This window comes from Micropterus dolomieu, linkage group LG20, assembly GCF_021292245.1.
Source record: "Micropterus dolomieu isolate WLL.071019.BEF.003 ecotype Adirondacks linkage group LG20, ASM2129224v1, whole genome shotgun sequence".
NCBI lineage: Eukaryota > Metazoa > Chordata > Actinopteri > Centrarchiformes > Centrarchidae > Micropterus > Micropterus dolomieu.
The window spans coordinates 30827504-30848664 of record NC_060169.1 but is presented as its reverse complement, the minus strand read 5'-3'; the positions used below and the strand labels follow the sequence as shown (position 1 = coordinate 30848664).

The following is a 21161-nucleotide window of genomic DNA, read 5'->3' as shown; positions in this document are numbered from 1 at the left end:
CACCACTGTTGTCTCTCTATCATTGCTCCAAGAAGGTCAGAGCGCACTTTGATCCAAAATAGCTGATGCGTGAACTGAATGGCCTTTTGTCTTTAATATCTGTCAGAGAAAGCTTCTGGCTCATGGAGAGCACAACACTGTTGTTCTGTTGTGTGCACACTGGTTAATGTGCTTAGTGTGTGCTCACTGAAGCGTGTTATCATATGATGAAGCCCAGCGTATGCATGCACACAGAAAAAAACAGCATACGAGTCTGCATGAATGTTCATATTTTTGTGTGTGCTTGTGTGTTTGAGAGTGTGCCAACTGTGTAAGCCAAATCAGAATGTTACATTACTGGAGCCATGTCAACAAATCTCTGGTACCAGCCCAGTGAAAATACCAGATATAGCACATGCCATTTGGTGGACAAGTGTATCCCAAGAATCTGAGCAGGATCGTACATGAACATATTTGTGGCATTTCAACAAAAATTCTCTAAGGTTTTAGGAGGTTTGCAGTTTTCTTTTATGTCTGATTGTTGATGGATAGTCCTAAAGTGTCTCTTGACCCTGCCACTACCTGGCACCCACAATCCATGTACTACTGACACTGTGCAGATCATGGTTACATTTTTTGGTGTTACATTTCATTAAAACTTATAGTCCAAAGGTTAAAAAATCTGCAAACTAGAATCTTGAGGGAAAGTTGCCAGTTTACATTTTAACTTGAGTTGTTGGTAGGTTGGGTTTTGTTACCTTTGGACATAGCCAATCTAGCTAATCCCCCCTGTGTCCAGTCTTTATGCTAAGCTAAGTTAACGGTCCCTGGATCTAGCTTCATATTTAGCACACAGATATAAGAGCGGTACCGTTCTTGTGTCCAACTTTGGCAAAATATTCCTGTAAAGTCAAGCTGTTTTCAGTTATGCCAGACGAGATCAGTCACACTCAAAAAAAGTGATTTCAAATTGTAATATGACCCATCTCTGCTCTGTTGACCTTCACTCATATGTCACATTTATTCCTCTTTATCCCCACTTCTCTTCTTCTCTTTCTTTTTTCCATCTATCTCATCTGTTAGAGTAAAGATGCTGGCATCAGGACTCTGGTCATGCTGGATGAGCAGGGAGGTAAGTTGATAGGGAGAGAACACTGAACACTATCTCTCTAACGCCTGTCTTCACTTTTTATATGCTCTACCAATTCTCTCTTGCAGTTATTTTATGCTGTAAAATGAGAGAGTCGTCATCAGCAGTATGTCCAGTATCACACTGTAGAGTCTCAGTCAAATTTACATACCTGAGAAAAATGACTTTTATGGATTTATAATTACTAAAGCAGAAGCACAGTTTATTTCTTTGTGAGCTTCTGCCAAGTCCTTAAAAGTTACCTGAGCTACAGTCTGAGCTAAAGTGGCTGAAATGATTATACTGGACGTATCTGTTGAGCTAGCCTTCTGCTTTGCCTCCCTATTACTACATGTCTGTGCTTACTGCATTTGTCAGACAAATACGTGGACACTGAGTTATATATATACTTTACCATTATCCTTTCCCTGAGGGGAAAAAATGATCAATTTGACTGGTAATGACAAACACTGCCTTTCTCATAGCCCTGCCCATCCTCCTCAGTTCTGCCCATTTATGGCTCGGTCCATCAATAAGAATTAAAGGACATTCCAGCAATGTTACTTTTTCTTGAGATACTCAGCCTGTGAAAACAGTTGTATAATGTCCTATGTTGCTCTGGAGGAACTTCATAAAGAGGCAGGATCAGGCATTTTGAAGTTGGACTCATTATGGAGGAATAGTCAGGACCCTTCTTTTTTAAATCCGTTAGTCCCACAACTTCATGGAAGTGCAATTCTAACATTCTTGACAGCTCTTTAAAACATGTTTAGGTGGTATTTGACTTATGCTTTACCCCATGATAAGCAGAACCAGGGCCGGCCTGTGGCATAGGCGACATAGGTGGTAGCCTAGGGAGCAAAATGTCAGGGGGCGCCGCAAGAGAAGGTTTTCGACTCTGCGCGAATCAACTCTGCCCAGCTTCTGCCACACCGGCGTACGCCGTGATAGTACCTCCAGAGAGTTGTGATGAGTCTCGTTGTGTAGAGTTTTTGCAATATAAACATCTAAAACCTTAGACGCAGCCTTGCTGTTTGGGACTGTGGACTGCTTAAGTTAACATGCGTGTGGATTCGTGGTGAATGTTTTGCAGTTGGTTTCGGTTTCACATGCAGCAATGCAGTCTGTGCACTGTATCGGTCAAATGGTCTGAAGGTGATAATTCCAGCGGAGCAATGAGTAACCTAATGCACAGCAGAGTATAGGACAGGTAGACTTAAAAAATACGAATTTTAATTAAATAATGATGTCAGTCTCGTAATGTTATGACTTTTTTCTCGACATGTCCAGACCACAGATATTTAGGAGAGATTCTGAATGTGCATGAAGATTGAACATGAGCAGAAAACCTGCTGAAACACATCAGCTATTAAAACTCAGGAATTTGTATTTGAGGTGAAAAGGTGCCACATGCACATCCCCAAACAAAAAACACAAAAAAGGGGGAAGACTGAATCATGCCTGCGTGTGTGTAATCATAATTTCAACTAGAATGTAGCTACAGCAGAATTACAGGGCCAACATTACAATAATGTCTCACTGATACCTGTGTAACTGATAGTAACCCCATTTTCAATTGCAACTGATATAATTTTAACAAAAAAGCAATCAACAATTAAGCTATATCATCATCAATCTTACCGTATCACCTTCGCCTGGGCACTAGGGGCTGTGTTGGCTTTGACTCTGTTTTGCTATTGCCCTCATTTCTGCTGTCTGTCTCTTGTATACCCATGTCAGCGCTAGTACTGGGGCCACCAGGATCCTCACTGCTGTCTCTACTTGTGGCGGTAGAAGTAGCAGCAGCACCAAATGAAAAGTCTCTTTGTGCATTTTGTTGCACCTGCCTTGAGCGACTTCTTTTTCTTCTCCCTCAACTTTTCAGCACCGCATCGCATGCTTTTTATCCATGATTTCTGAAGCACAAATAACAGGTGCTAGAGGTTAGGTCCACCTTTCACCCGTTTCATCATGTTCTGGTCTGGAGAGTGTGATTGATTGACATCGCCAATTTTATTAAATAGGCCCCGCCCAACCACCGTCTGGGCCAGTAACCACATACTATGGACCAGCTGATCAAGGCACATACCAATCAAATTTCACCTGCAGTTTTTTGTCTCAATTATAATACTAGGCCTATGTTGTGTATTGGCCAGTCTGCCCTTGCCTAGCGCTGTGTGTTTCTCAGGCTGGTTAAAATCCATGACATTGAATTATTCTGTTACCTCTGAACAAACAAAGTAAATACAAGTAAATGTCCGATTTTAGATGCCCATCCTTCTCAGTTTCATATTGGCAACCCTGACTGAAGACACGACAAGACAAAAACAATTAGAAAGAAGAAAAGTAGGCTGATCTTTTGGGCTCCTTATGGGGCCCCTTGGTGAGTGTGGGTCCTCAGCCCAGCCCCAACCCACCCACACCCCACCCCCTGCATCACCATGCATGAAAGAGCAGCTTAATTGGCCTGTCAAAGAAACAGATAGCCTTTTTCCATCCCTCTCCCTCGTCTTCTCGCCTACAGAGTAACGGCTCAACGATCAATTCACAGATTTAAATTACCCCTGCCTTTCAGCAAATGTCCTCTTAACCTGATCCCCCATCTGTCTGTCTTTCTTTCTGTCTTCCTCTTGGTCTCTTCTTTTTCTCTATTCCATGCTCCTTCTCTTTTTTCCTACCAGCCCCTGCTCTCGTTCCCTTCACTTTTCTCTCCTGACCTCTACGTTTTTCTTCTCCCATTTCTTTGCCTGGTGATCACTTTAGTTGCACTAATGATGTCGCTCTTCCTTGTCTTCATTCGTTCCTTCTCTCTTTGCTTACGCCTTGTTCTCTTTTTAATGATTACTGAAGTATACAAGCCTCTACCGTTGGAGGCTCTGACATATTTGACATATTAGTTACATCGAGAATTCCCTCTTATATTGCCATGAAAGAAAAAAACTAGACAGTAATAGCTTTTCAAGGCTGTGGTAATTAATGTTGTCTTGTTGAGCTGTAAAATGGGGTGTAACTAATCCCTCTGCCCTTTACACACACACACACAGGCATCACATATAGGAGGAGATTTGTCATTTCTTCCAGTGATGTATTAGCTGTGGTGGAGGTCTCTATGCAGCTAATGAGCCCCTCCCTGTTTGGCTGTTACATGCATGTTGACCTGTATTACACCTCAGTCAGGGCTGATGGATTGCAGCTCTGCCTCAGAGAACCCAAGACACCGGCAACTTGCATCGTTTTAACTCTGAGCACAACACATCGGTTTGATTGTAGCTGCTGCAGGTTGAAAATGTGCACGGAGTGTGGCGGATTTATGTTTTGTCATGATGAATGTTAAACTGATAACTGGAGATGGCAGTTTTTCCATCATCATCACTGTTGGACCATTACAGCCTGTCCCAGTGACTCTTCTCTTTTTCTGTTACTCTTGGATCAGTCTTCAGTACTGACAATCAATGCATAGATTTACTTACCATTAGTTCATGATTTAAGACGGTGGAACGTACACTTTTATACAGAGTTATATCCTACAGTGCCTTGGGAGTCAGGGTATTCTTTATTTAAACCTCCGAGAAAATGTGAAGGAGGGAGTTTGAACCTAGAATAATACAATGAGTGTTGCAAACAACCTCACTCCCAACTCGTCACATATGGACGCTTGATGAATTCCCCTTGGTGTCGCTTTGTAACTCCCTGGGTACCCCTTTAGCAATATTTTTCAATGTATAGGGCGCTCAAGTTAGCAACAATAAATATCCAACATCCGGTTAGACTAGTGGTTAAAGTAACACAACTTGGTTAGGTTTTGGAAAAGGTCCCGTTTAGGGTTAAAAAACTTAACTTACGTAAGTAAAATAACACTACTTACATAACTTACGTAGCTTACGTAGCTTACGTAACCTATGTAACCTCACTAAAAAAACAATCAGTGTTGACTTTTTGTTTCACGTGGGAAACGAACACCAGTCTCCTGGGCAAAAGTCCGGTTTCTGACCTACTTGTCCACCCCAACCACCTCCTTACATGGAGTTTTCTGTTATTTATATCCTACACCAGCTTTAACATTCAAAAATGAAGCTACAGGGCTTCCCCCCCCTGCATTGAACTATGACGCTAGGGCAAACTGACACCATTGGGTCTTGACCATGCGTCCATACGTGACGACTTGGGAGTGAGAACAGGCTGTAAACGCGCCATAATTTAGTACATTTTGATATGTCACTCTAAGAAAAGCACACTGACACCATAATCTTCAAATTGAGGGGAGGAGGCAGGTTGTTAAGTCTGGCATGGCTGTCCAAAGCTGAGGAGATAAAAACAATGCCCCTCTCTCTCATGTTCCTCCATTACTCAGTCCCTCGTCTTGCCTGGGATTACTGCTATGGCAAGCCGCTATAACATTTATTATCTAGACTGGATATTCATTATTGATGTCATCTTTTTGCCTAGTCAAACCTCTAATTAAAGATATCTGTAATTATATTTTGACTAGTAAGATTCAAACTACTTTTGCCATTTATGTGTATGGGGTTTCTCGTTCATTTCAGTTGCAGATATCCACAATGTGAATTGCAGATATCTGCAAATGAATTATGACTGGTTGTAATTCCACTTTCAGATATCTACAATTGAATTCTGAGCCACATCGTTTTTTTCCCAGAGCTGTTGATGGAAGAGGCAGATGAGTGAGCCACCTTGCTTCTTTCTCATCTCTGTTGAGAGTTGTAAATTTCTACCACAGCTCTCTAATGAATGAAGCACTCGTTCGCCACAAAAACCTGGATGATGAGCTCTTTCCATTTCATTGGCATTTTCTAACCATGTTATCCACAGCAGCAACATTTGAGATAACTGCAACTATTATTTGGAACAGCCCAAATTAAATTACAGATAGATGCAATTGTCATTTAGGATATATGATGAGTCGAGTGTCGTTGTCAGTGGCGTCACTGCTGATATTTGTAATTCAGTACTAACAAGTTAAAAATTGTGTTTTAAATGTTAAGTGCGCAAAGTCAAACCTAGCTCATAAATGTTAAAACAGCTTGCCATATGATGGAGGCCATTTAGTTGTCCTGTTGGTAAATTCCACTTACACAGTGTAGCTCTTTACCTTACAGTTAGCTGAAAATGTATCTCAGCCCTTGCTCCTGATCCTCTCTCCTTAGCTTTTAAGAACCGTCACTTGTTTTTGAAAAGTTTGTTCAATTTATTTTGTGCTCAGTGTTAACTGCTGTGGCTTTAGAGAGAGTAAAATGAGTAAAAAGAGAGTGTTGAGTATAAGGTAAAAAGGAGCAAATATTTGGGGCGTGGCAATCCTTCCCATGGTTATACCTCAGCTGTCAGGGTTAAGACGCTAATTTTCTCTGGTTCTGTACAGCTAATGCAAGGGTCCATGACATAATTGTATTATTTTAGCTTTGAAAAAAAACACAAAAGCAAGATTATTTACTGTCAGCAGTGGAGACTAATTTCAACTAACCACCTGCTTCACTATAAGTCTTTCCTCACAGACAAAATGCCTCCTTTCCACTGCTGGAGGTTACTGCTATTCTGTCCTATAACCATTAACCAGCCAGAGAGAGGGGCTGACCTTGAATCGGCGCTTTTTATAGCTCTGTGACCGTCTGAGTAAGGAGGCACTGGTGACTTCATCTGCCTGAGTGGTGTTTTTCATCACATTCCTTTCATGAGTTCATAATTGATTTGTTGCTCATTCATTCATTTACTTTTAAGTATTCAGCCTATCACATTTTCCTATCAGTCTCTTTCACTCTCTCTCTGTCATCTATCACTGCTCCCACTGATGTGCAGTAGTGTTCAGTCAAAATGGGCAGAATTAGCATCCAAGGTGGGTTAAAATCAGGGGCAGCTGGACGTGGTTGAAGACACTCAAAGACGTTTTGCCTGTCATCCCAGAGGCTTCTTCAGTTCTCAATTAACATCTTCCTGCACAGATGCAGTTTTGGATGAAGCATGCTGCTACTGAGGCAGGTTATTGCCACTGCCACTCAGACGAAATACTTACTCAGGAAAGCAATATGTTGCTTTGGATGGAGGTAGGAAACAAAAGCTGCTGGAACTGTGTGTGAATCCGGGGGGGAAAAAATCAGTGTCACTGTGCCAAGAGAAATACCCAGCGACTCTTAATGCTTGTTGCCTGCTTTGCCTTCTGCATCTAGCCAAAACATGTTGCCACTTGCACTGTAGCGTAGAGCGCCAACCCTCAAAAAACAAACCAGTCAGATTTATTTCACTACTCTCATGCCTTTGTCCTCACCAGAACAACTTGATCGTGTGGAAGAGGGCATGAACAAGGTGAACGCAGACCTGAAGGAGGCCGAGAAAGATTTAAAAGATATAGGACAATGCTGTGGTCTGATATGCCCATGTATTAAAAAGTAGGTACCGGCCAGGAGCCCTGAGCTCTTGCCTGTCCAGTGCTGGTGGTGGTGGTGGTGATGTCTGATGTCTCTCTTGTCACAGTCAATGTCTTTTTTTGTCTCTTCTCCTTTGTTTCTCCTCTCTGCTCCCCTCCCTTCCTTCCACCCGCGACTTCTTCCTCCTCTCTTTTCTTCTCATGTGCTTTCGTTCTTTTGCTGGAAAAAAATGACAATGTGTTGGTAATCAGAACAACTGGAGCGCATCGAGGAGGGGATGGACCAAATCAATAAGGACATGAAGGATGCAGAAAAGAATTTGAACAATCTAGGACAGTTCTGTGGTCTATGTTCATGTCCCTGTAACAAGTAGGTGCTGCCTGTGTCGCCTGACTACATGTGTTTCAGTGCCTGCCTTCCTGCCTCTCTATCCATCTGCCTGCTTCTGGTGCATAGAGCATGGTGAACTGTGGTGTGACCAGTCAGGCCAATAGCCACAATGACATACTCTCTGAACAGGCACCAGCACTGCATGCACGTCTGGGTGTGTTTGCTTTTTAAGGTTGAGATCAAGTGAACAATTGCGTGCATGCATGAACAACACACACATCTGCACAACAGGTCCGCTCCCACTTTATCTGCTCTGCAGCCTCCGTGGCTGCTGTCCTCAAAAGCCCTTCATTCCACATCGGATGAGAGATTCTCTTCCAGCAGGTAGCAGCATCAGCAGGGATCTGGGCCACAGCACCCACCACCCCCTAAAGCCCACCCAAGCCCCCACCCTAACATCCTGCAGCATGGTGCATCATGCTGTGTACAAAGTCAAACCAAATAATAAATCAACTAGTTGCCTTAGTACCTCTACTAAATCACTAATTAGAATTATATCAGTTTTTCTGCCATTTCTGCCAACTATTTTTGTTGGTGTTTCAAATGTTTTTACATGAATTAACTCAGTACATGGGGCTAATACACAAAAAGAAAGTTTCTGATTTGAAATGACAATTTCCATACAAGACTGTATCATAGTCCCTGGGATTTGTGACATCCAAAGTTTTCACCTGATATATTTTCAGAAAAAGCTTGCTGGTGTACATGACATTACACTACAGTATATTATATTACAACTGATACTTGCAACTAATCAATCTGACGGGCCTGTCAGATCAGAAGCCTACCATAAAGGAATAGTTTGACATTTTGGGAAATATGCTTATTCTTGCTGAGAATTCGATGATGAGATCTGAAGTCTGTACAGTAAATAGAGTACATGGCTGGAGCCAGCAGACAGTTAGTTGAGCTCAGCACAAAGACAGGTAACTGGGGGAAACCGCAAGCTTTTCATAAAATGTTAAAACCATTCCTTAAAGTGTAATCTTTTGAGTCTTAGTTCTTTGCAATGATTGATTGATTTATCCTTGAATGTATGCTAGTTTCAATACATTTTTCCAACAGTACCTATGAACTGGCTTTATTGTAAGGAAGCCTTAGTACAGGTCAGGGTGTTCTCTGTACATGTAACATGTTATCTCATCACTCTCTCAGTCAAGTCCAATAACTTTATAATCAAAGACATACAGTGAAACGAGCTGCTACAATGTCTAACTTACTCTTTAACACACCAACTTTGACATATGACCCTCAGATTCCAAGTTGTACCAATAGGGAGCCTCTAATGGCCCCTGCTTCTCTTCCCTCAGGGCTGTCCTACATAATGAACTATCATATTGAGGATAATGTGTTTTCTGAGAACAGCGAACATTGGGTGCCATCATTTGAATGCTTTGATATAAAAGTGGATAGATACCCAATGCCAGTGATCTGTTCTCTGGCCCTCAACAGCCAAACTATGGCCACCGAGTCATGTCTGAGCATACTATACTCTGGGACCAACACATGTACTGTATACAGTTGTCTATCTCAGAGCTATAGAAAACACAAGCGGCTGACAAAATGTAACTAAATGGCTATATTGGATATTTTGAGTTGGGTTTGCAGCAAGATTTTTCTCGGATATTTTTCTCAGAATTAATTGAGTTAAGTGATGCCTTGATGATTTACCAAATGCAGTACATGTTATACACTACTGTACATCTACAGTCAGGTGTTAGTGTAAAAGTGTTTTTTGTCTTCTTTAGGAAAGGCTTAAGCAGAACCGGAAAAAAACACTTGATTTTCGGTGGTCAGTCTGACCTAGAATGAGATTTATAAAAAATATATATTTTATGGCTTCACTGTGTATTACCATAATGTTTATATATCCATTCTGGAGATTAAATACACCAGTAGACATTTTAACAACAGACGATTATTTTCTCCAAAACAGGGCTGAACAGGATCTTGACAGTAGCACATGTAACTAATCTATTTTATTTGCATCATAGCGGTTGTTTTGTTTTGGTGTTAATAGTCATTACGTGATTTTGAAATGAACTTCTTGTTTTCAATATGAAGGTATATTAAGAATTTGCTGCCTCCATTTGGTCCATTTTGGTCCCACTTCCATACGTGATTGTTTTGTGTTCAGATCTTGTCTATTCTATAGCTCTTTGGTCCTCCCTACCATGAACCACGTGGTATGTAATCCCGTGGTTATGTCATTTTCTGATCTCATTCTTTATATGGGAGCCCTGGGTCAAATAGCATAAGAAAAAATAATTCTTGCTTGTTGTTATAAACTGTCTGGAGCACCTGGTGGATGTGGTTTACCACCTCAAGACCACAACGTTGCATACAGTAGTTGTCTTTCATTGAAAAGTGAACAAATACAACTTTTATATAGCCTAAACTTTGTTCTTTGTATTGTCCTCAATGGTGACCTCCACTCATTAGGTGCTCCAAGCATAATAAAACAAATGCTAAGAATTACATTTGACTATTTGACTGTATACAGTGTATATAATCCTACAGATTTATCCATCCAGATGAAATGAAGGGCTGATCACAACTCCTGTATCACTTAGTCTCACTTTCAAAATGATCACCATTCACTTTGGGGTTGTTGTTTTTTTTGGTTGGTTTTCCACAACAAATCTAATTGTTGAGATTTTTTTTAATAGATGCAGCATGTGTCTGATCCTGTTCCTCTTTACGTGTTTTCCCTTCCTATGTCAAACATTGTGTACTATGTTTCTTCCTTGCATGTCCTCTCAAACTGCATGTTTATATGTTTGTGTGTCTGTGTCTCCTCTGGTCTGGAGTCTGGTTATTATATTCTGTGTTTGTGCTCTTCTGTATGTGCTTGTGGGAGATAGTCCTGAGTCTTTAAAGGACCTTCATTACTTTCTAACACAAGCCACATGCAAGCTTTTTGTGCTCACATTCAATTGATCTGCACGTTAGATCAATTATTCACTAACAGATTGCAAATGCATGTATGTATGTTTATCATACGTGGCTGGCATGTTGCTTTTAGTAGGCTAATTGGCTTGACACTATATTACCCAATGCATTTTACACGTACAGCATCTTTATGTATGTGTTTTGAATTGCTGGAAAGGGCGCACTTACATAGATATAAACATATACTCATTCACACTCCAGTGTGCACACACACAGAAGTAGTGAAACACATACTGACCAGCATACACTCACATGCACACCGACAGCACGCCTAGTCTTGATTACATTCATAAACAAGTAAACAAGTGCACACACATACATATACACATACAAACACATGGTCATGCACACAAACATAACATAACATAACATAAGCACACACTTCAACAGTTACACTGGCTCTGACTTAAATGTGTGTGTGGTAGGATTAAGGGCGGGGGCCAGGCCTGGGGAGGGAACCAGGATGGAGTGGTGAACAGCCAGCCGGGGGCTCGAGTGGTGGACGAACGTGAACAGATGGCCATCAGTGGGGGCTTCATCCGCAGGTAAGTGTGTGTGTGTGTGTGTGTGTGTGTGTGTGAGAGTAGGTGTTGGTCTGGTTGTGCCCCTCTGTGTTGCTTGTTTCTGTGTGTCTGCATAATTGCTCGTGCATGGTTGTGTGTGTTTGTGCACACATACTGTTTACATACTGTTTACATGCATAGTTTTTAAAAAAATATATAAGACATCTTAGAATAGGCTGCCCATTTTGACAATGATATTTTATTTCAGTTTACTTTGATGTTTAGAGGCTTACAGATTGAAGGACTGTGCTGAAGAAGCAGACCCCACTCTCAGTCTGCAGCATAAGTAGTCAGGGTTAAATAAAGTAATATCTTCATTTCGTCTTTAGAAGAAAGAACGGCAAAATCGGAGCAACAAATTTGGACACAGATACAGTACCTGATGGATATGAGTTATTTTCCAACTTTTTGTGATCCCTTAATTAAAAATAAGCTGTGACCCATTACTTTCTGAAGTCTACATTGTGAGAGTTTTCACTCTCAATTTTGTCATTTGACTAAATGTTCGAAACTTGAAGAAGTAAAACTATACCCACAAAAAAACAGCAATTAGAGGTAACGAATATTATTTCAAATCTGTGTAGCAGAGCTTTGTTTTAATCATCTTGAGACACTCAGATCTATCTTGTGATTCTTGAAAAACCGGTCTTTCACAGATTGATGTAAAGTGCTGTCCATGGTGCTGAATCTTCAGACAGACATAACATGTATGAAATAAAGCAGGCCATGTGGCGGATAGATACATTTTAACCAGTATTCATTATTATTTTATCCTTAAATGACCCAATATTTGGCATCCATGGAGACTGAAATGTATTTGTTCATGAATTAATTTTAACATGTTGTATCTACTTGTAATTCACTGTACTGTACTCTACCATGCTGTTTTGTGAGGCTAGTGCTTTCCAGCACAGTGTAAGAGATCACAACAGGAGCTACAACATAATCTTTGGTCATTAACCTCCTTCTCCTGTGTATTCCAGGGTAACAGATGACGCCAGGGAGAATGAGATGGATGAAAACCTGGAGCAGGTGGGTGGGATCATTGGCAATCTTCGTCACATGGCCCTGGACATGGGCCAGGAGATCGACACTCAGAACCGCCAGATTGATAGGATCATGGAGAAGGTACTGTACAATGAGCACTGCCATATATTGGAATATTGGACTGTAACTGGTGGGACAGGGTGCATTATTTCTAGAGAATTGCATGACTTTGATGTAGTTGCCTCTTCGCCATTCTAAATTCATACTTATTGATGGAAACACTTCAGATTCAGTTATTACTAGGCAACGACTTCTCAAAGTAGTAGCAAAGTAACTTTTAATCCAAAGGGGACAGTTTATTATTATTAATATTTATGATCTCTTAAGATAATTAAGAGACCACAAAGGGCCCCAGATTTCAATACTACTTTGTGAAATAACCATTTATAGGCCTATTTGTATTAATGCTAGCGGAAGGTCTGAAAAGCTATGGGGGCAACCAGAATGATATAGATTTACATACTTAGTTTAAGTTGGAAATTGGGAGTTTAACAATGTAATGTCAGAACTGTGGATAAGGTAAGTGCATGAAAGGAAACAAATCTAGAAAAAATGGTAGTTAATCTATACAGTATTTAGCTGATAGTTAGCTTGGATTACATGCCCAGCATTAGGCTGCGTAACATCGGATGCAGGTGTGCTGCTTTTGAGCAGATTTAGGTTTGAGACAGTAATGGAGGACTCACATGGACAAAATCTGTGTGTGAAACATCCCAATTGTGCACTTTGTCCATTTGTTCAGTACGTATTCAGTCTTCATTAAAGGATGATTCTGGTTTATTTCAAATAAAAGTGCAAACGGATTCAAGGACTCATGCAAAACAACATTTCTTAGGGCAAAGTTGCACAAGCCCACAACTTTCCAAATAAACAGGATTTTTACATGAATCATTTTAAACATTTGTCTCTGAGTCTGACTGTAAGTAAACGCAGAAAGAAGCTGCCTGAAACGGCCATTATGAGCTGTGTAACAACTGGTGCATTTCTTCTTTCAGGCTGATTCCAACAAGACCAGGATTGACGAGGCTAACCAGCGTGCAACAAAGATGTTGGGCAGTGGCTAAACTGCAGCGAAAAAGTGCTTTCATCCCAGTTTAACCCCAGTCACCCTAAAAATAACAACACCAACCAAACCCAGCCCCCAGTACCAACGCCCAGTGCCCACTTCCTATGCTCGACAGCAGGCGCTGCAAAATCATGCTTTTACTGTGATACTTGTAGACATTTGCACACATTCACATATCATACATTCCTCTTCCCCCCTCTCAATCCTACCCACCACTCCCCTCCCTTGTTGTCAATGTTGTTCTGTGTTGTCACTCTTCTGATTTTGTTAAGAACTAATAGTTCTGTTACACATCGCCCACTCAAACTCTCTCTACACTGTACATAGTGCTTCTTAAATGGCTTTATTGATTTAGATAATTTGTCCTGTTTTCTTCATCACTTTTTTTTAAGTCTGTGTGTAAGATAAACTGTATGTACACCTTGCTCCAAGATGTCCTTCCCCCATGTCAGTATTCTGGTGTTGTCCATGTACGACACTGTGTATTCATCAGTTAGGATGTAGTGATGCTACATGATAAGGCCACAGTGAATATAGTGAATATACAGCCACAGCTTGTAGCCAAGGCCACTGTCATTCAATGTAAATGTGGAATCACTCAGATCTTAATGACATAGTAGACCATAATAGTTTGTATATGAGCCATTTGGATGAAGCCACAGCTTTTTGTTCCTGACTATAAGCGCACCAGTATTTTACCAACTCTACTATTGGAGCTGTGTTAACACAATTTGATGCTATTGATTATATAGCATATAACTTTTCCTCAGGGAGCTAAATCTTACCGTTCAAAAGCATGGGTTAATATTTAATTGGTTTATAATAATTCATAAAAACTGTATCATACGGCTCAGTCTATATGCAGATATTTGCATTTGTTTGTGGTCTGAACAGCATTGTTGATGGGGCTCTTGTTTATTCATCATAAAAATATTGGGCATTAACCATAGTAGCTAACATTGTGATAATGAAAAGAGGTGGCGCTTTGCTAGATGTCCACAGCAAACGATTCATCTCTTCACATAGCAGGCCAGGCTGCTTTACCCATGATTCAAACCTAGCAATATCAAGTAGTGCATTAAGTGTGTTATGCATGTCCATCTGCTGCTAGAAAACACTGAATTCATGTATCCAGGCAAAGATATCCTAACAAGGCAACCGCATGCTACATATGTAGGCCCATATTTGCAATAGTGCCACTCTTTTTGTTTCATGTTTCTTTACCTTTCCAGACTGCGACCATCACTGTAATTAATACCTTGGGAAATGCCAATAAAACCATCATAACTGTAGAACCAATCTGAGCTTCTTTTGTATTTTCATGACTTTCAATACTGGTTTAAGTTAATAGTCACCACGTCAAGCGTCAGAACTAAGAAAAGCTTGGTTAAAAGTACAATTCACACGTCGGACATCCACACCAAAAAGAGATAAAATTAGGGGGAAAGCAACTAGAATGAATGTAGTTTTTGTGTAAGAGGGTTGACCGTGCAACCTGCATACGCTTATATTGAGGTTACGCAGACCTCGACTACAGATGTAACAAAATCAGAATAGGAATTTTCACTTCTAGACAAGAGCACAATCAGGTGAAAAGAAGATAAATATCCACTGGGAACATAAGGCACTACTTCTTTTTAAATTGTGTGAATAAAATCTTTGTAGACAAAAAAAATGTAATAAATTATATTATTTGGGTTGAACATTTAATTGCTTTGTAATAATAATAATACAAATGCAGAGGTTTTACAGTGCAGAAAATCACATCTAAATTCAAATATCATCATCATTTGAAGGAGACGGATTTCTTTGTATTATCAACACAGTAATTTCCTTCACTGACACAGACAGGTGGTTCACAGAGTCACATGGCCAAGCTTTATATAAGAAAAAAGGTAACACAAAGTAACAAGTTTAATCTAATCGTATGTTATAGTCTAATTCTAAAAATATGTTTTCTAACTACTCTATTCTACTCATAAATTGTTCTAAAACTGGAGCTAAATGGCTAAAATAAAATCAACACCAGGTCAATGCAGATATTTAAAGCACTGTATGGAAAGGAATAGACACGACAGAGAAAGAGACAGAGAAGGAAAGATGTGCAGCAGCACATTACGCTAATGGACATCTACTGTGGTGCCCTGGGCTTAAGGCGGATTATAGTTTGCCACGTCACTAAGAACACTGACACACACACACACACACACACACACACACACACACACACATATACACACAGCAGGGTAATCCGCTATACCTTGGTTACATCTATTACACAGCCTCTGTACATACATCTCATGTGTTTGTATACAAAGTAAAATAAAATGAATGCATGTTATCATCAATGTTATCAACATGAAAAATCCTACATAGACTGTATTATCATTTTGTGGTTTATTAAATAAAGGTGAATATTTTTTTTTCTTCTCTAAAATGAAAATATCATGTTTCAGAATGGAATCTGTCAGCTCTTCTGCTCCTCACATGCACTTAAGGTAAAGGTTATTTGCTGTTGGACTAATAAATAACACTAACTTGCGTTGTTGCTCACTGAGGGCTCAAGAGTGTCTTTTTAAATCAAGAGCTCCCTCTGCTGGTATATGTCTGTGTACTGCATTTTCATGTGGGCAGTGACGTTAAAGGGGCACTCAACCAATTTTACACGTGAAGTTCAGTTTTCTCATCACAGTGAGTACTGTGTAGCCAGTGAAAACATGTCGTTTATGGCTCTGCAGGGGTAAAGAGAAAACGATGATGTTATCTCAGTTTAGGTTTGAGGCTTCACATTTTGTAACAGAAAGCAGGTGTGACAAATTTGTAGAGTTTGAAAGGTATGGTTGTGTATCAGACAGGGAGGGTCGAGAGCCATTTAATGAGGGTCTAATGGAAGATGCTGTAAAGTGTAGGAAGATCCAGTGTTTTGGGGCATGACTCACAGCCTACTAAAAGTCGGGGTATTATGGCCTCTGCTACTTTGATGAATTATGTTCTGACACAAATATGAAAACCAACATTTATGAATAATAAGCTGAGAGCCAAGTCCATTGCACGTGGTGTTTTCTGTTACCATTACAAAATTATTGTTCTTGCAACAAGTGGAAGCCATTTATTTACTTATAAGTGGTCCCAGACCCCCTTTACCAGGCACCTTTCTGACAGTATGACATAAATTCAATAATTGAGCTCTCATAAATAGCATAATTATAGATGTCTGAAGTGTGTGGTGAAGTGTCCTAAAGCAATGTCAGAGCTGAATAAATAGGGTAAGGTCAAGGCCAATAGTTTAACCCCAAATCATGAACTGCGCTTTTAAGACTCATACAGATTAACCATAGCATAGTGTTGACATTGTAGTAAATATAGTGACTTTCCATTTTATTCCTTCATATAAGAACTTTACTGTACACTTCCACTTCTGCTGAATGAAGTGAAATACATTGTTGTAAATAGAAGAGTTAGAAAACGAACATTTAAAATGATCTTTATAAGATTATATTGCTTATTGAAGTTGTCAAAATCAAAACGCCACCTCACTGTGAGTATCAGCAGCTTGGACGCAGAAGACTTCGGCTATCTTCGTCAATCACGTGACCATCGTGGTCCTCATCGTGGTCCTCCGTCCAGAGTCTCCCTCTTTAGCACACAGGACGGTTAGCAACATACAGTACGTGGTTATCAGCCACTGTGGTACCATGTTCCGAGCCGTGTTCCGACTGTCAGTCACAGGGGCCCGGAGTGTAGCTCGGTCACGACCCTGTTACTCAGGTAGGACTGCCTGCTTTACACCTACCGTGAAATTAAATAGCCTCTGTAATAAAGGTGACTACAATAAGCTTACTCGGCTAGCCGCCTAGCTTAGCTGCTTCTGTGTGTGTGAAAGGTACGTTAGGGTGACATTGAATTATTTTTCTGGCTAGCTTTCGTTGTGGTCTTGAATTGAACATTTTCATGTATTTCTACCTTTCATGGAAAATTTGAAATGAAGAGGCGCGAAACGGATTTTAGCCAAAAAGTCACGACCTTGTGATGACCCTCCTTAACGTTAGTTAGTTCAGGAGTGTCAGTGACCGCAGTTTATACGCAGCTGATATCAACACGGTGTAATGTCTAACTCAAACCATGTATTGTATCATGTATAGAGCTATATATTTCAAATCTGCACATAGTTTACTATAGAGGTCTAGAATTATTTAGTTTGTGACCTTTTTTGATGCTAATATTATCCCAAATTAACTGTCCTGAACTCCCTTAGATCGTCATTCCTTATCTTACAGTAAGTTATATGGCTACCCGGCGTTACAGCTGATAAGGTACAGCCTTATACAGTCTATGGGTACAACTCAAGCTTATTAGTACCAGGAAATATTTATATATATATATAATTAGTGCTGGGCTACAGGGGTGATTAAAAAATTTAATCGCATGATTCTAAAGTAGTGTATTGCACACTTTTAATTTAAATGTACTGCTATATACACAAAAGTGCAATAACATGCAAACACTTTATTTACCAGCAGTATTCCCTTTACACAGTAGCAATAAAATATTTCTTGTAAATCTCAACTTAAACATTAATGTAATCAAATCAAATATAAAACCAAAGCTGTTTGCCACTGCCAGGGCATTACCTTTTATAGCTTGTTAAAACAAGTTAAGAGTCTAGAGTCTAGACTCCGGGCCCCTGTGGCTTAGAATCATGCGATCACAACATCATAACAGGCACCTTCTGAGCAATAGGTTAACATATATAAATCTGTTTTCTTGTTTTTTTCTGAACAGGTATCAGCAGAAACATTTTTCTTTTATCAGGGAGCAGCATAAACAGTCTATGTTCAGTAGCAAATGTCCTTGTTAGAGTGAAGTGAAGTGGTCGAGCACAGAGCGTAGTGACAATTCAACTTTGGGTGGGCACCCACCCGAAGTTGAATTGTCTTGAACTTTTTGTACGCGACGCGGAGCGCAAATCATTGGAAGAGAGACTGATCCTCGCTGTTTGTGAGTTTCCAGAATCTGTTACTGTTTACTAAATAGGAAATCAACAGGAGGGAATTCAGAGCATCCCCGCAAAACTAGATGAAGGCCTATCAGTGATGTAGCCTATAATTTTAACTAAAAAAAGCTACAGCTGTGTAGCGTACAGAAGCCTTTCCCTTTGTTACAATCCATTGAGCGCCTGCCATTTACTCACGGAGCACTGTCTCCTGTCTGATGACCAAAGTGAAGAGCAACCCCGCTGGCCAAGCGACTACGTTTGTGATTTTAAGAACGTTCCTAAGACCGACATCTTCCCCAATACTAATCAGTGTGCAGTGTGTAGCTCTCCACTTAACTATGGCATTTGATAGCTTGTCTTGCTTTTGTTTATCTACTTCTCCCACACGCTGCATCCGGCGTAGTCTGTCGAATCCTCCCTCCACTGCTTGTTTGGGTGGGTGATTTGCAGGCTGATCAACATCCCACCCCTCCTGTGACCCATGGTTTGACTGTATGTGTATTCAGAGCCAGTGAGCAACGGACTTTCAAACTAATAATAATAAAGACTGTTAATGTGCGATAAAATAATTGTTGGCGTTAATTAATAAATGCGTTAACTTGCCCAGATATATATATAACTTTTTTGATAAATATTAATATGTGTGTGTGCTGGTGTGCTGTGCTATATCTTCCAGCTCCATTGGCCTCCAGATGTTACTCCCATGGCAAGGTGGAGACAGACGAGGAGTTTGATGCCCGTTGGGTCACTTACTTCAGCAAGCCTGACATTGATGCCTGGGAACTGAGGAAAGGTGATTTTGTTGACAGTTTATACTTTTCATATTCTGAAGGTGTGTCCTCTTCCCATTCCTAATTCGGTCATTGTTATGGTTCCAGTTTGGGTTAATTTGGAAATCATGAGAAAAACCTCCAAATCACTATTTCAGACCTACGTAAAAAATCTGTTTTTCTGCCAGATATTGCGATTACAATTCAATTTGCGATTGTTTTGTTTGTTTGTTTAGCTAAAGTTCATATTCACTGCAAGTCTATTTTTGACGGAAGCCGCGTCAAGCAGCACAGAGCAGATGAAATGGGCAGGAGGTCAGACACAGAAAGGCATAGAGAATCCGGTCGATTTTCAAAATAAAACACCCTGCGCACACTCCCGATCGTATATCAACAATAAACACCATTATAACAGACAAAAAAGAAACAATTTAACTACATAGCCTACTTAACCATACTAAAAGCACAAAAAGCAAGGACAACAGAACAAATTAACAAAATCTGAACAAGTCAGCAAAATCAGGCAAAACGCTCTCATTCTGAAATGCTTCATGTGGATGTAGCCGAGCGAAACTGGCTCAGAGAAAGGTGTTATCTGTAGTTGAGGCACACAGAATGACAAATTAACAACACGTCAACAACAATGGGTTGCTAAATGCTCTGCAGCTGAAACAATTAAGTGTGAGTTGACGCCGGACCGCGGTACAGCTGCCGCCTGTCTCAATTTGGCTGACGCCATTATCCCACGTTTTCCTCTAGTTTCGTTTGTTGTTGTAAAATATACACATCCTGTGCCCGCTCTGATTAGTGAGTAGGACCATAACAGGAGGCGTATGGCGTATTGGTTAGCAAGTCTGTCGCACAAGGAGACAACAGAATGAATTTGTAATTACATGACTGTTTAAACGGGTCAGATGCACTGTATAATTAACCTACATTTAAATCGTTGTCTTTACGATTAGCTAATTGTGTTCTTTCAAATTGCAATTTCGATTTGAAAATGATTAATAGTTCAGCCCTAACTAACTTAAAGTAAATTTCTTCTTAACTTCTTAATTCTGCTGATTCTTCAGTAATAGGGCCTTTTCTATTCATTTTAACCCAAAGGCATGAACACGCTGATCGGGTATGACCTGGTACCCGAGGCCAAGATCCTGGATTCAGCACTAAGGGCTTGCAGGAGGCTGAATGACCTGGCCAGTGCCATCCGCATCCTTGAGGCCGTTAAGGTGAGCAGCCGTCCCTTTGTAGGTTCACTTCAGGTCTGTGGGGAAGTGTGACCCCTGACAGATCCAGATTTTTAATGATACCATTATCCACATTAGGAGTTAAAAATATAAATTTACAGACATAATACGGTACACCAGTAGCAAATGAATCACTACATTATTGTTGGAGACTTATCATTACTTAACTGCATTTGTGTGTGTATTTTGCAGGACAAAGCAGGCCCCCACAAAGACATCTATCCCTATCTGATCCAAGAATTGAAACCCACCCTGTCAGAACTCGGCATCTCAACACCAGAGGAGCTGGGCATTGACAAGTTATAGACTGTCAAGGTGAGACTGCACTATACCATAATACTAAATGTTACTTGGGAAGGCAGCGTAGCTTTAGCAAGAGAGTTGCTTCAGTCATAGGCACTGTGCGAAAGCCTGTTTGTGTAGGATGACCTACTGGATGTACAATAATCATGAATTATATAGAATTACTTGCGTGCACTTAAAATATCTTTTGTTCCTCTTTTCTCAGGTCATTTGATACATGAGATGAGCTCTCCTGATTGTCTCCTGTCAAATATGTCGATATTGTTGATTAAATCCATACTGTCCTATTGTGTACAAAATGGTGGACCTAATAAAGAGAACCAATAATTGAAGAATGTGTTT

The 21161-nt window shown here is 40.3% G+C and overlaps 2 protein-coding genes across 3 annotated transcripts in view; both read left to right on the top strand.

The window, feature by feature from the left end:
• LOC123958702 (synaptosomal-associated protein 25-A-like) overlaps positions 1-14795 on the top strand; it is a 41973-nt gene extending 27178 nt beyond the window's left edge. Inside the window, exons 4-8 of one of the 2 annotated variants that reach the window (XM_046032252.1) lie at positions 1063-1111; positions 7737-7854; positions 11253-11372; positions 12374-12518; positions 13433-14795. In XM_046032252.1, coding sequence (XP_045888208.1) covers positions 1063-1111; positions 7737-7854; positions 11253-11372; positions 12374-12518; positions 13433-13501 — 501 coding nt within the window. In that variant the 3' untranslated portion in view covers positions 13502-14795. Of the gene's footprint in view, positions 1-1062; positions 1112-7388; positions 7507-7736; positions 7855-11252; positions 11373-12373; positions 12519-13432 lie in introns of both variants that reach the window. The other variant, XM_046032253.1, reaches the window with a different exon arrangement.
• Positions 14796-17112: 2317 nt separating this feature from the next.
• Positions 17113-21151, top strand: LOC123958704 (cytochrome c oxidase subunit 5A, mitochondrial-like). Its single transcript, XM_046032255.1, has 5 exons — positions 17113-17271; positions 19176-19292; positions 20377-20498; positions 20709-20831; positions 21025-21151. The coding sequence occupies exons 1-4, from the start codon at positions 17199-17201 to the stop codon at positions 20820-20822; spliced, it is 426 nt and encodes a 141-aa protein (XP_045888211.1). The 5' UTR covers positions 17113-17198; the 3' UTR covers positions 20823-20831; positions 21025-21151.
• The last annotated feature ends 10 nt before the right edge of the window (positions 21152-21161 follow it).

What these genes read in the sequence shown, in the direction of transcription:
- LOC123958704 (XM_046032255.1), top strand. Translation starts at nt 17,199, where the DNA reads ATGTTCCGAGCCGTGTTCCGACTGTCAGTCACAGGGGCCCGGAGTGTA. An exon ending in GTCACGACCCTGTTACTCAG is followed by an intron (nt 17,272 to 19,175) that starts GTAGGACTGCCT and finishes TATATCTTCCAG; the next exon opens with CTCCATTGGCCTCCAGATGT. An exon ending in GCATCCTTGAGGCCGTTAAG is followed by an intron (nt 20,499 to 20,708) that starts GTGAGCAGCCGT and finishes TGTATTTTGCAG; the next exon opens with GACAAAGCAGGCCCCCACAA.